The following is a 14,095-nucleotide window of genomic DNA, read 5'->3' as shown; positions in this document are numbered from 1 at the left end:
ATGGTTTCAAGACTGTCAGGAGCAGCAGTCTGTGCTTTCTTGTTAATCCTCTTACAAGTGGTAATATCTCCCTTTCAAAACTTAAAAGTTATGCAAAACCCACAGAAGAGAGAGGGCCCTAAACCAGGTATTTTATTTGGCTGTTATCAGCCCTCAAATAACATTGGTGAATCTTGTTGTATTACAACCATACAGAAATGTTAAGAGTTCATGTTCAAGCAAGAGCATCCAGCAGAAGGTTGCATATAATGAAGGCAGTTGCATATAATGATGGCAAAGTTTGCCAGACTTTTACAAAACCATAAGCTTTAGACAGTCACCTCAAGAAAATAACATTTTTTTTAAGATTGCTCAACATTGCCAGACTGCAGATTCTTACCAAGGAAAGCACTGCCTGTGCAGGGATCGGCATGGGATATGCAGCCAGGAAATGAACGCTGGCCCCAGCAGACAAATCCAAATTTTAGCTGCCTTAAGGCTGCCTCAAGGCTGCCTCCAGGCTGGGATTTGGCCTTGGTGCGCACTGGACATCCCTCCACACAAAGGCTGAAGGAAGCCAGGCCTGGCTTTTTGTCCTGCTAAAAAGATGAGTAACAAGAACAAACTCTGTTTCATTTGTTCCCAAGTGATGAGTTCTTAGCAGTTCTCTAGGAGCGCGTTGGGATATACATGCAACCTGCATTACTTAATTTCACTGAGTTTCTCCAATGAAAAAAAGAAGAACATTTGAATGAGAAGATGTTTCTTTAAATTACTCACCTTAACAATGTTGTATTTGGGTTCATGGTTGGTTTGTTTGTTGTTTGTTGTTTGTTTTTTTTTAAATGAGACACATCTTGTTTACAGAAACCCTCCAGACAGTTACAGTATGAAAATGCCATTCGCAGCAGTGTGAATTCCAAGTCTTCCAGAGAGTAAAAAACCCAATGTAGTAGTAATATCAAGTTTACACTGTTATTTACTTGTAACATAAAATGAGAGACTCAGCTGCCTGCCTCCGCTGTGCCAGCTCCTTTCACATCTCCACTTATGCTTCTTTATTAGCGTATATAAAATAAACATGACAAAGCCCACAGGAGAAAGTCTGTTAAGCACATTTCTTGTAGGTGAATCAGAGAAGACACCCAAGTCTCGGGCGCTTGTCCTCTGAAGAGATTTTTCTAACTGAGTTTTCTTCCCTAAGCACATCTTTCTGCAGAGTAATTCCTGCAGACGTGCGGTAGGGACGAGCCAGCACCGTCTGTAGGAAGGGAGCATTTACTGGAAGTGCCAGCAGTGGAATAGTCAGCGTGTTTTGCAGAATCTCACACCATGTGAGGCTCTGCCCCTTGTCTGGGGTGCTTCTGTTTTCGTCCCTTCCCACAATTATCTTAGGAAGAAGTAAGATTTGTGTCACACTTCTCTTGCCTCAGCTTCACAGTTTCTTTTTCGGATGCAAATACATTCTCTGGTCACACATCAGTATTTTTGCACCTGTCAAAGCATCTTGGTTTCCAAATTGAAATAGTCTTTCACTCAGACTTGCAACTGAAGTAAACTGCCAGTCTTCAGTGGAAATGCCAAGCCGTAGCAGTGTAATTAGTATTATTTTGCATAGGAAAGATGAAACTCATTTTCCTTTCATTGTCTTTCAAAGCTAAATCCTTTGCAATCACGAAGGCTGAGCCAGCACTGAATGGACATAGATAAGGAAACGGGTTATTCTGTCCAAGGAAGAGAAAAATGCAACTTTGGTGAATTTTCACAGCCCTTAGTTTGAAGCTGGCCACATGTTCCCACTTTATACCCTCACTGCTGATCCCAACCCAGCTTCAAAATGCTGGGCTGGCTCCCACCATGACCCATCAGAGCCACAGCCGCCCACACTGGCCACCCCGGCACCGCGCACTCAGGAGTCTCGGCTGTCGTGTTGCGCTACAAGAGCTGCTGCTCCACGAGGGATAAATGCTGCCAAAAATGCTCGTCACCACCAAGAGCAGCCGGGATGCAGTGATGGTGTGTTGAAGCAGTTGCTGTGGCACATTGTCAGGTGTTCAGTTTTACTGAGCAGGAGAGAGTGCAAAGGTTTACAAACAAACTCTTTCATCTAAGGCCAACTTTTCATGTCTCCTGCCTTTTGGTTTTAGAAACTACAGATCTGTTCCTAACACAATGCAGCACCCGTCTTGTCTCCTCATATACATCCCAGAGAGGCAATTCAGACTTTATCACCTCTGAGTACTTCTTTTGTTCTTAACTGTGAATTTTTTCACAGAATAGGTAAAAAGCCGTATTTGTGTGATCTTGCAGCCCTTGGGTGCATCTGCTGTCCACCTTCCCTCTCACAGGGAGCAATACCCCTGTTTGCTCGCCTGCACTCCTAGTGCTGGAGAAACTGGTCACAGCCCAGTTCCCAGCCCTGGCCTGCCAATGTGATTTGGAAGGTCAGGGAGGGAGGTGGGTCTCTGAAGTCCATCAGTCCCTGAGGCCTCCTCCAAGTGCATCCGATGGGAAGTTGTCTTCCAGCCTGGGGACCTGCCCAGACATCAACCAGCTTCACTTGCTGGGACCAGTGGGTATGACTGTCATGCTATACCAGCGGAGACAAACTGGTGTCTCCACTGGTACAAGCTGCATAAAATGTTTTTGCCTGTCACCATTTGATTTCCAGTTTGACCTCCTATGTAGATAATAGAGATACATCAAAAAAGAAACAGTAGAAAGTGCAATAATGAAAAATTCCTCTGGAACCGTATCTATTTATTGGTGGCTGGTGGTGGGCTTTAGTTCAGTCTTTAGCAAAATGACAGGTTGTATATGTTTTAAGAAAGGGTTGGTTCCTCCACTAGCTCATGCTTGAGATTAAGCTCAATTGCATAATTTCCATCTTGACCACAGATTGCAGGAGAAGCAGTGTTTTAAGGTGACTACCAGTAACCCTTACCAAACAAAGCAAGCCTCTGAAAGAAGAACACCTGCAAAAATGGAGTGAGTTTTTGCTGTCCTGCTTCTAAGTTGTGTTCCCGCTGTGATTTTTGAGACATTTCCTCTCTGCCAGCAGGCACGGCTGACCACGGGGCTGTGAGGAGCACTCCTGGGGTGCAGAGTGGCAGATGGGCAGAGCTGCGGCTGAGAAGTGCTGGGTATAGATATGAGAATGGCTATAAATGTTATCTTGAACAAACTACATAGAAATAAAAAGAAGGAATCAATACAGCGTTTCTATATACACAAGCAGATGTCTGCTTTAAAACAGCGTGCATCAGTTGACATGTGTATAATCAGTGGAGGTTCCCTTATTTGCCGAGGCTATGAAAGATTTTGTGCGCTGTTAAAGAATTCTCTTAATTTTTGCAAACCGTTGCAAGAAAATTCACTCGACACCCCTCATTCTGGAGCCCATGTGTGGGCTTCCCAGAGATTTTTGAAAACCTGACTGGTCAAGGTCCCAAACAACTCAATCAGACGATGAAGTGGGTGGAAGGTTGGATGCGATAGTCTCCAGCAGTCCTTTCCAGCTCAGTTTATCCCTTGATTCTGCAATTGCGACACATTGCTGTCTAGCCATCAGATGAAGGGTTTAGCTTTCTGCCACAATTGGCTGGACACCAGATATGTCCGCCTTTGCAGAGTTCCTCTGGGACGATGCCCTCACCTTCTGACAGGTGCTGCCTCTTTTATAACGGCAGTTCTCCACCCAGGCGTGCCTGAAAGGCGGGGAGATGGACTGCAGAGCGTGGCTCTGGGCCGCGCTCCGCTGCCGACACACACAGAGCAAGGACTTCAGCTCGGATCTGAAGTTCTCATTCAGCCAACAGTAAATGAAGGGGTTGTAGCAAGTGCTGCTCATGGCAAACCAGTGAAAAACAAAGTACAGAGCGTTGCTGCTGTGGATGGCCCGGCAGGAGATCAACACCACATAGCAGTTCAGAGGGAACCAGCATACTGCAAACACGATCACCACCACCATCAGCATCTTCAGCGTCATCTTTTTCTTCCGTTGGTGGGCATAGTATTGCTCCATGGTGAGGTCCCCGATGGCGTTTCTCAGCCAGAGCTTCTTGGCCACCATGGTATAGGTGATGGAGATCACAAGCAAAGGCAGAACATACAAGAGAACAAAAGTGGTCAAGTCCAAATACTTCCAGAAAAGGTCGGCAGGAGGAGGGAAGCTGGGGAGGCAGACCATCCGTATTGTTCTGTTCCTGGAGATCAGAGAGGGAAAGAACTGTCAGTTCCACTGCCCCATGCACAAAACGCGTGGAGGACAAGCACCTCAGATGTTCTCACAAGTTTCAGTAAAGGCACAGGTAGCAGAAGTGATTCAGTAACACGGACAAGTACCACTTTCCATGGAAAAATTTGCTTTAAGTTTGACTTTTGGTCCCAGTGGAGATGTTTTAAACACATCCCCAGGAAAACAGAAAAACAACTCATATTGATGTCTGTGCCCTCTAATGATGAAGAGCTGCTTTCTTCTGTGTCTGCCTCAGTTTTCAGGGCTGAATCTCTGAGCCAAAATCAACTGACAAGACCGAGAGCAATTCCACTGATTTTCATTGTCCCTTTGTGAGAAACCCAGCACTTAGTCAAAGAGAAGCAGGGCTTCTCTGGTTCACCATACTTTCTTTTTTAATAACAGACAGAGAGACCTGTGCCATCAAATCTATGGCACTTTAAGCTGCATATGTCAAATATAAAAAGGACTGTGCCTTACCCAATATAAAATCTTGTCAAAGTCTGATAAATGGCATGAGGCAGTGAGAAGCAGCTGGCCATAACCCAGATGATAACGATGCAAATCCCTCCTTTCACCATGGACATGCGCGGCTTGAGAGGGTGCATGATAACCTGCAGAGAGATTCACAACGTCTTCAACTGATAGAAATCAGCTGCAAGATTTAGGGAAAATAAAAAAAGGCAAGAATCTTTGCTTTATCCTTGTCCAGGAGGAAGCATTTCACACTGAGCACCGAGTAAGACACAAACAGCATGTGTGCTTTCCAAGGCAGCAGGGAGTTCTCAGCATGGACCATAAGTGTGGCACAAGTTAAATGCCAAGAGCTTGCCCTGGCTTGTGCTGTAGGGAGGACAAAAGTCTCCTAATTACTGCAGACAATGTCTCCAGCACAGATGGCAGCCACGGTGCTCACAACATTTGGTGGACTTGCAAAACAGAGCAACAAGATGCTTGAGAACCATGGCTGAATGTAATCATTGGCTAACACAGCACTAACAAACTTGAAGGCTGCAGCAGCTCTGCATCCCTCCAGTGTCAAAATGCAGAAAGGAAAGACTCATTTTACAGGACTTTGGGGTGTACAAGGGCTGGAAAATGCAAAGAGTTGTACAATATGAAATGTTACTGCTGGTCCCATGCCCAGAGCAGAGGAACACGCTCGGTGTCACCCATGAGCTTGGCTTCAGAAGTTGTGACAGTTTGATATCTGTTGGGCTATGTGCACTAGGGATTATTATATCAGGCAATGAAACAATAATTAAAAATAAACCTATCATGTCATCCAAAGGATCTTTTGGCTGATGAAGCCTTTGGTATTTTATGCATGTCTTTTCTAGTCTCATTACAAGTGTCTTCTTAATCAAGCTCCAACTGCTCCCCTGGAGCATCTGTCGGCTCTGGTACCTCTCAGGACTAGCAATAATTTTAGAGGCAAGTGTTGATTTCTCTTTGCTCAGTGACATCTCCTTACTTCTATTTTTCTCTCTCCTTGGGCCATACTAACTAATTCCAGCTCTGAGGAAGCTACTCCACTGAATTTTAAGGCAGGTACTGTGTTTGCCCTTAATTAAACAAACACTTCTTGATACCTAGCCATGCCTTACAATCAACCTAGAATCTACCGATTAAAATGAATCATTATTAAAATGCTTTGCTTTCAGGAGCTGCAATGTTGCAAATAGAATGGGCAGACCACCAAACTTCCTGTGGTTAAAAAACACACAGAAATGGATGATCTATACTCTGGCAGTCACTATAATTTTCTGACACCAGATGGAGCACATCCCAAATGATGTTTTGAACATCTGGCCGTGTCATTTATCGTGTGAAATTGCTTTTCAGTAACAACCATTCCTGTGACTCCAGCACTGCAAGAAAAATACCTGGTCTGTCTGAGAGCACACCTTGCAGAACCTGCTCTGCCAGTGCACAGCATCTGCATCAGCTGAAGCAAAAATGACAAACTGCATGATACTTTGAAGAAACCCTTCGGTTGGCACTCATTGCTTGACCTGTAAGCTTTTCTTGGTTGGTATTCACCTAAACGTATTGGGATGGGGTGAGGAGAGGAGAATTTCTCACCTTGAACTGGATGTGCTAACATAGTTCCAGTCTTAGGCATCCCAAAATAATGAGACAAGCCTAAAAACTTCAAGATTCTTCATAAATAAATGCTGAGATAATGCATGGGTTTGCTGGTGCCTGAACTTTGGGATATATCCCTGCCACCGAGCAGCTGTGGTGGGCAGGGACTAGCACCTCACTAGTATTTAGCACCTTAATTTCTAGCAGACATAGGGGTGATGTGTATCACATACCTGGTGCCGATCCAGAGCAATGGCAGCAAGGGTCAGCACAGACACATGAACGGAGCAGTACTGAACAAACCGGCTTATGTGACACATCAGCTTCCCAAAAACCCAGGTACTGCTCACAAACCGCACCTGAAGAGCAGACAAAATTGGGTTAAAACAGTGGGTGTCATCTGAAGAGTAGCAAATAGGCAGTATGGTAAGGAAGAGCTGCTTTAATATTGTTTCCTTATGCTTCGTGGATGCATTATATTCAGTTTACCTCAGGAAACAGTGGCTACTCTCCTCGTGTCACACTGTGCGGCATACATCAACAGCCATGTCAGAGGTATCAGCTAAGTCACACAAGCAGAGAGGGAAAATTCTACCCTGCAGGTGGAAAAGCAGCTCACGCTTCACAAGCTGGGTCACCTTCCCCATCCATCGGACTTCTGTGGGGAGGGGAGCCTGGGGACGAACTCAGCCACTCTGGGAAGGGAGGGAGGGAGGCAGGGGGGGTTAGAGCCTCCCCAATTTTGCCATGGCAAGGGCAGCATGATATTTCTTACCAGAGGTATTGCTTATCGTGGCTTTCTTGCAGAGGAGATTATTCCAAATAACAGCTGTTGTCTCACTCCCCTGTTAGTCCTGACTGCTCAATATTTCTTCCAAATTAACATAACTCAGTCCGGAAGCAGATTCAGCTAATATGAAATAAAGCACTTTTACTACAAAACAGCTGTCCACACAGAAAATCAGTGAAGACTGGCTAATCCTGTTTTCAGTTAATCTAATTAATTTCCCTATAGAGACAGCTCTAATAGTGATGACTTTCACTGACTGTGTAGCAATGTGCTATTTCTTTGAAGTTGTTGTAAAGCTCTTTCCTAAGAGAGATTACAGTTATTTAATTATTCCTAGGAGAGATTACAGTTATTTAATTACTATTTAATAATGTGTGGCTCTTGCTGTGCAAACACCCAGGAGGACGCTATCCTTCCCCTGAGCAGATTACAGGATGCAAATCCCATCAGAGCAAGACAGAGAAACCCCACCAAAGAAACAGGATTGATTTAAGAAGAGGTAAATTGAAATTGATAATTTGGGAACTGGACTAACCAAGGCCCTCTGCTGTCGGCATCTTCCCCCCAGAGCAGGGGGCAGCCTGTGCCGAGGGGGTAGCATCCCGTGTCAAGCAGGAGCACAGCCCATGCCATGGGGGTGCAGCCCATGGTAAGTTGGGGAAGCAACCTGTGACAAGGAGGGGCTGATTAACTGGACTACAATGGTTTCCAGTGCAGACAGAGCATGTCCACAGCTCATCCAGGAGGCAGAAGGAGAAGGGGGGGGGAGAAACCCTATATGTACACAGCCCTTACAAATACATGGACACCAGCAAAACCCCATGGAGGCTCACCAGTGTGAAAGGGGTGTTGAGGATGGTGATCATCACGTCGGCAATGGCCAGGTTGACTATGAAGAGGCTGGTGGCAGAGTGCATCCTCTTGTTCTTGACCACCACGTGGCACACCAGGATGTTGCCGAAGAGCGAGATGCAGATGATCACGGAGTAGGCGATGATCAGCAGCGCCTTCACCGTCCGGCTCTGTGACTCGCCCTCGTACTTGGTCCCGCTGTCAAAGTCACCCAGGTCCTCCAGGTCCAAGTCGCTGTGAAAGAAGGACTGGTTTGGGAAGCCGTACAGCGCAGAGAAGAAGTTGGTCATGTTGTGATTCTCTGCTCTCCAGAAGGGCTTGGAGATGTACTGCAGAGGGAACCACGCGTGCCTGCTCATGGCTCGGGATGCAGAGCCCCCAGGCTCCCTGTCCCTCGCCACCCTCCTTCCTGGCAGCTCAGATGCTAAAGGCAGCAGCTGCAGCAGGGAAGGCAGATGCTTGCATTTTAAAAATCTGCCCTTCAGTTGCAAACTACATAAGAGAGTTGATAAATGTGTCCGTCTTCCTGTTCTGGCTGCATGTGCTGACTCTTTAGCTGCTGTCCTTTTTCAGTTCCATATGTCCTATGCACAGAAGGCTGATTCAGATGCTGAAATACCAGAGATCCTCAAACACTTTGTCTCTGCACCTAGGAAGAAATGCTAGTGAATGTTTCCTTTAGGGCACCGTTCTGCATTCTCCTCAGAAATCTGCTTTATTTGCTTTCCACACAGTCCTTCAGCCGTCAGGTCTCTGTTTCCCAAGAGTTTCCAGAGCTTGTCAGAATCAAAAGACGCAAGGGCTGCCTTTCCCCTTTCTCTCCATCCTCAAAATCTCTCTGAGCCGTACACTGAAGCAGCTTTGCTTGCAGGCTGCGTGGTCCCCGCTCCCCCTGCGCTATTTCCAGCCTGCCCGATGACACACTGCGTGTGCGGTAGCCAATAGTGCATCTCTGCACAGCTTACCCTGAGGTGTGCTACAACCCCACACATCCACGATGGGAGAGTCTGACATGTGCAGATCTACCAGAGCAGCAAAATACAGGGAGGGTGGATGTCCCTGATCATCCCCGTCTCCTTTTTCCTCCTCCTCCCACCTATGTGGGGTGAAGCATCTTTACTAATTTGCAGCATCTTTCTTTCTCTCCGTTCTGGAGTTTTAATAGAAATCATCCGAGGATTTCTGCCTCCAGAGAGCTCCCAGCTTTGTGCCTGCACTGTCCCCTGCTTGCTCTTCCATGGCACAGAGCTCAGTGTAAAAAGTGAAATGCAACCTGAAATGAGAAGTTCTGGGGTGCCGCTGGGTGTGTGGTGGGGTCTCCCTGGACGTTGGCAGAGGGTGCAGGAGCAAACGGCAGCAACACAGGTGGAAATCTCTTCTCTTCTCCTTCCCTTGCAGGCACAGCCGTTTGCAGAGCAGCGTCAGGCTCCAAGATCAGGAACTCCTCCGCGAGGGGCTGAAAAGCTGCTCTGTGCTGCCTTCCCGTAGTGGGACCCTGCGCCTTGAGGTAGGGGGCTCAGGCAGGCAGAGGGGGCTGAGCAGGCAGAGGCAAGTTTGCATACAGGACTGGAGACAAAAGTCAACTTCTCAATTTTGACAGGTTCAGCATCCCAGTACTCATTTGGCAACACAGAATGTCTTTTGCCGTAAACATTTTTGCCATATGTCTTCAGAGATGTCACCAGGCTTCTCTGCCCCTCCTCATCACTCCCAGACCCCCTTTCCTCTTGGCCCACAGTCAGCCCATGCTTGCACCCTGCCCGGGGGCTGATCCAGGCACAAACCTGCAAGCCGGTGGTTTCAGCTTTTTCTTCACAGTTTCTGTTGTGTAAGTTAAGTCAGGATCTTATTTGGAGGATGATAAATCACTAATACATCGCTTGCAGCTGTAAAGGTGCACACGTAAGATCAGCAGCAGGGCTCTGGCTGCCAGAGGAGAAAAGGCAACCGTGTCCCTGCACACATCTTCTGGAAATATGGGCGGCCAGAAGTTGCTGCTGATGGCTTGGTGGTGAATGCCACTGGGTATATATCTATATATAAATATATACACACGCACGTTTCCCTTTTGTTTCTCTGTTCTGCATTAGAAGGACAACTCAGCACAAGAGCCTTTAGACTCACACACGTAAACCCAACAGTTGTGAACTGCCCCATCAACCTCTATATTCTCTGCAGAACTGATGTGTTCTGTCAAAGGTTCAAACACTTAAGCAGTCACATGCTGTTTTGCTGCAGTTGTTACCTACTTATAAACATGCTGAGCTGCTTCTAGCAGAATCCAGTGTTCGTCACGCATCGTAACTTAACTTTTGTGCTGTCTCCACTAATTCAAGCAGAGAAAGCAAAGGAGAAATATATTTTTTCAAACACAGCCATTTGAATTGCGCAGGCAACCTTTGTTTCTATGGAAGGTTTTGGGCTTTCTCACTTAGACACTATTCAAGTCAAAAATTTTGGGAAAATTTCACTTGCGTGAGATTATTTGGCATTTTCATACATGGTGCTTTTCTGTGTCAAAAAGAAGTGTCTCTATGCTGAAATGTCAATTGAGATGAAGATTCATTTACTGAATAGATCTAACATAGACTAAATGTTGATAAGAGCCAAAGAAATCAGAGCTGTACTATAAAAATTCAGGTCCTTGCTTGGTCAGTAGGCTAGCAAATGTAAATACCAAAGAATCGAAACATTTACATTCAAAAAATAAAATACATACATTTGGCTGGAGTTTGGCAGGTAAAATAAGCATTTGGGAACACTAAAACACCAGGTCATGACCATTTTTGCAGGTCATTGCTATGGTTCATTCTTAGATGGTGCTTCACTTGCTCTTCCCATTCCTCCCTCAGTGAAGTCTCTCATGACCAGTAACACAGGACCGCACTATTTTTTTTGGATAAAAGCATGGATGGTGTTGCCTTTGCTTGGAGAGGCCAAGCTGGCTGACTGGAGCGAGTCACTGGACTTGGTGGGTCCATGGGATCTCCCCAGTATCAACCTGTGGGGGCTCTTTCCTGTCTGACAAAGGTAAATCTGATAATTCAGCAGCCAGTTTCATTGCACAGTCTGTGAAAGTGTCCAGGGTCAAGGCTGCTCACTCTTGCACCTAAATTTAAGCTGATTTTAAAGAAATGGCTTCTAAAGATGTGATTCATCTTCATTACTGGGCAGTACTTAACAATGAGCCAAATCATGATGGTAATGGATCTGTCACCAGATTATCACAGTCTTAGTAGGTATTCATATTCAAATGCTTGTCCCTGTCTGCTCCCATGAAGTTGTAAAGAAAATGCTCTCATTATTGGAGTATTAGGCTTGCAAAGCTGAATAAAATTGTCCCTGCAGATTATTATATTTCATATTTATGAGATATATAAAGACCTCATAAGAGAGCGTAAGAGAAATACTGAGAATACACAGCCATTACCTTAAACAGTTTCCTAATGCAAAAGTTCCCATTATGTTCTAAAGCTGCATTTTTCAGCTTCTTGTCTGCACCTCTATCCGTTCTTCTCTGAGCTCTGTCGTTGGCACCGAGCATGGGCCTCCCACACCGGTGGGGAAAGTTCATGAGAGCAAGAAAAGCTTGGGGAAAAGCTGCTGCTCAAAGCTGCTCCCACTTTTGAGCCCTTTCTGCTCCAGAAGATGCAGCAGAGACCCATGGAGCAACCCACAGCAAAACCGGCCGTGCCTGCAAGAGCATTCCCCATCCTCCTGGGCCGGGGTCCACAGGGGACCACACCAAAGAGAGCAGGAAGCACTCACATTATGGCAAATCCTAAACCAAGGTTTTCTGGTGCAATAATGAGATTTCTGGCTTGAAATGGAAAATGTCTCTGCTTTATCATTCGGAGTTGAGAGCAGATGGAATAGATGGGAGGTTTCGGTGCTTGAGCCTTGTCCAAAAGGAGAAAATTCAACAGCTAAAATTCCAAAGTCTACATGAGGAAAAATTTGTGCAATGAGCCTGTTGCATCAGGCAGCTTTTTGAAAGATTCCTGTTCCCTAGAGAAGCTGACAGTTTAAACTTTTTTGTTTTAAACACAGGCCTGAAAAACAGCAGAAACAATGAGAGCTATGTATCAACCACTGGGCTTTTTTCTTTCACTCAAAAGGTGTGTTATAAATAAGAGTTTGGACAGTCCTTGAAAAGCATGATACAGGAAGTTTTTTTATATCTGCTTGAATACACCAAGGACACTGTATTCCTCTTCCCTTGCAATGACAAGTACTGCCTTTGTGACTCAGGAAATGTGGGACGAAGAGGCACAGAAATCTTGCAGGACATTTCATGGACTTGATAATGAGACTTCAGATAAACCGTATTCAGCAACTATGGTGTAATAATGAATACTCCAGTAACTGTTTAGCAATAATGCAGTGAATAACCCAGCCCTGCTGCCACAGGTGGAAGCATTGTTCCCAACTGCATTTGCTTTAAAAGGCGTTCAGAGGCCTTTTAGACATGAGGGTGTTCTTGGACACAAGGACACCCAAGGGCTTTGGGAACACTTTTCTGTGTGGCTACACCAAAGTTTGGCTTCTGAGGAGGAAAAGATCAGCTCACAGCACTCGGTAACACCAGTTTTACCTGTGTGTTCCTTCACCCCCACCAACATCTTCACCATAGGCTTTCTCCTGCGTTCTCCTCTTGAGATGTGAGAGCCGTTGCAGATATAATCCAGCTTTTACAAAATGTTTTCATTTACTGAGAGGAGACTTTTAGGCAAAAATCATAAAAACTGCCACTCTGGAATAACAACAGCTGCTAACATTTAAATTAGAAACATTCACTGACAACTGATTCCTTACGTGTCTGGGTATGTTTGGTACAGATAAGCTTAAGGAGTCTAGTAAGTCCGCAGTTTGATCTTCACATTGTGAACACTTAAATGATTCTATGCAGCCCAAAAATGGAAGCCCTTTCTATGGAATGTAGCACCCGACATCTCTTGCCAAAGCAATTAAATCCAGACCCAAACAGGATCCCTGCAGGCGTGATCTGGTGAGGATCGACAGCCTACCTGCTGATTGCCAATCTGTCTTAGTGCCCAATTAATGCCACATTTAATGACGTGGACACCAAACTAAAGCTCTTCAATCACTTCACATCAGCCCAGGGAGCTGCTGGTAACATCTCTGGCTTTAAGGACAACAGCCAGGCAGCCTGGATCTGGGGCCATAGAGAAGATGGGCTCCGACCCGCAGAGCCACAGCCTCTCCTGGAGGATGAACACTGCTCCAGAGAAGGGCAGCAATGTTGGAAAAGTGAGTGGAGAGGTGCTGAGGTGCTCTGGAGAAGGGTTCTCACTGCAAAGGGAGAGTTTGAGCTTCAGGGCTGCTGTTGCCCGTGTTAACACAGTGGTGCCCATGACCAGTGCTGCACGCAGCGCCATCAAGGACCTGCTAACATCAAGTAAGTGTCGCAGCGTGAACAACTTCGCCCAGTAAAGAACAGCAACTTGCCATGCACTGGGGAGCCTCACAGTATTTCTTTTTTCAGGTTCTTTCAGCCTCTCTGCTCTCTGTGTTTAAGTAATTGTTTTTTGCTAATTCTCCCTTAAATATGCTGAAATAAATGGCTACAGTTCTGTCCTCCCGCTTCTCTTTCCACATTTGTGTGCTTGGGGTCACTGTGCTGCCTTCAGCACAACCAGGCACAACACGAGAAGGTCCCACGCAGGGAGAGTCCATCAGGACGGGCCTGCAGCTCAAAGTTTGCATGTACGCAACATCAAGCAAAATTATTTAAGACACTTGAGCCGTTTGGGCCTCCTCTTCTCCCCATATCTCTCCCAGTATCCTACTCTTCCCACTATGGGATATTCCTGCACAGAAGAAGCCAAGCCCTATCTCAGCATGTGAGCGCACAAACTGCTTTCCCAAAATCCTCAAACCCGTTTACTCCCTCCAGGAAAGCCAGCAGACCCCTCGAGGGAAAAAAAACCCTCCAAGGGGGGGATGTATTGCAGCATCCTACACCTTTATCCAGGAGCTTGCACCAAATTGCTGTAGATCTGCTGCAAAGCAAAGCTTTCTTCCCAGCTAACAGGGCTGATGGGGGGAATGGATGAATTTCTTTGCACTACCTTTAAATGCTTGTGAAATTGCTAATTCTCTGAACTGCCAAGGCTTGTCGATTGCTT

General features: G+C 46.0%; 1 protein-coding gene across 1 annotated transcript; it reads right to left on the bottom strand.

Moving 5' to 3' along the window:
• Nucleotides 1-3,533: 3,533 nt before the first annotated feature.
• LOC104542899 (probable G-protein coupled receptor 83) lies at nt 3,534-8,307 on the bottom strand. The gene is made up of 4 exons (XM_010187362.1): nt 7,928-8,307; nt 6,538-6,663; nt 4,697-4,830; nt 3,534-4,184 (listed from the first exon to the last, which is right to left on the bottom strand). Exons 1-4 carry the CDS (start codon nt 8,303-8,305, stop codon nt 3,560-3,562), a joined length of 1,263 nt encoding a protein of 420 aa, XP_010185664.1. The 5' UTR covers nt 8,306-8,307; the 3' UTR covers nt 3,534-3,559.
• Between the last annotated feature and the right edge of the window lie 5,788 nt (nt 8,308-14,095).

Source organism: Mesitornis unicolor, unplaced genomic scaffold, assembly GCF_000695765.1.
Source record: "Mesitornis unicolor isolate BGI_N332 unplaced genomic scaffold, ASM69576v1 scaffold16816, whole genome shotgun sequence".
NCBI lineage: Eukaryota > Metazoa > Chordata > Aves > Mesitornithiformes > Mesitornithidae > Mesitornis > Mesitornis unicolor.
This window is presented reverse-complemented; position numbering and strand designations above follow the sequence as displayed.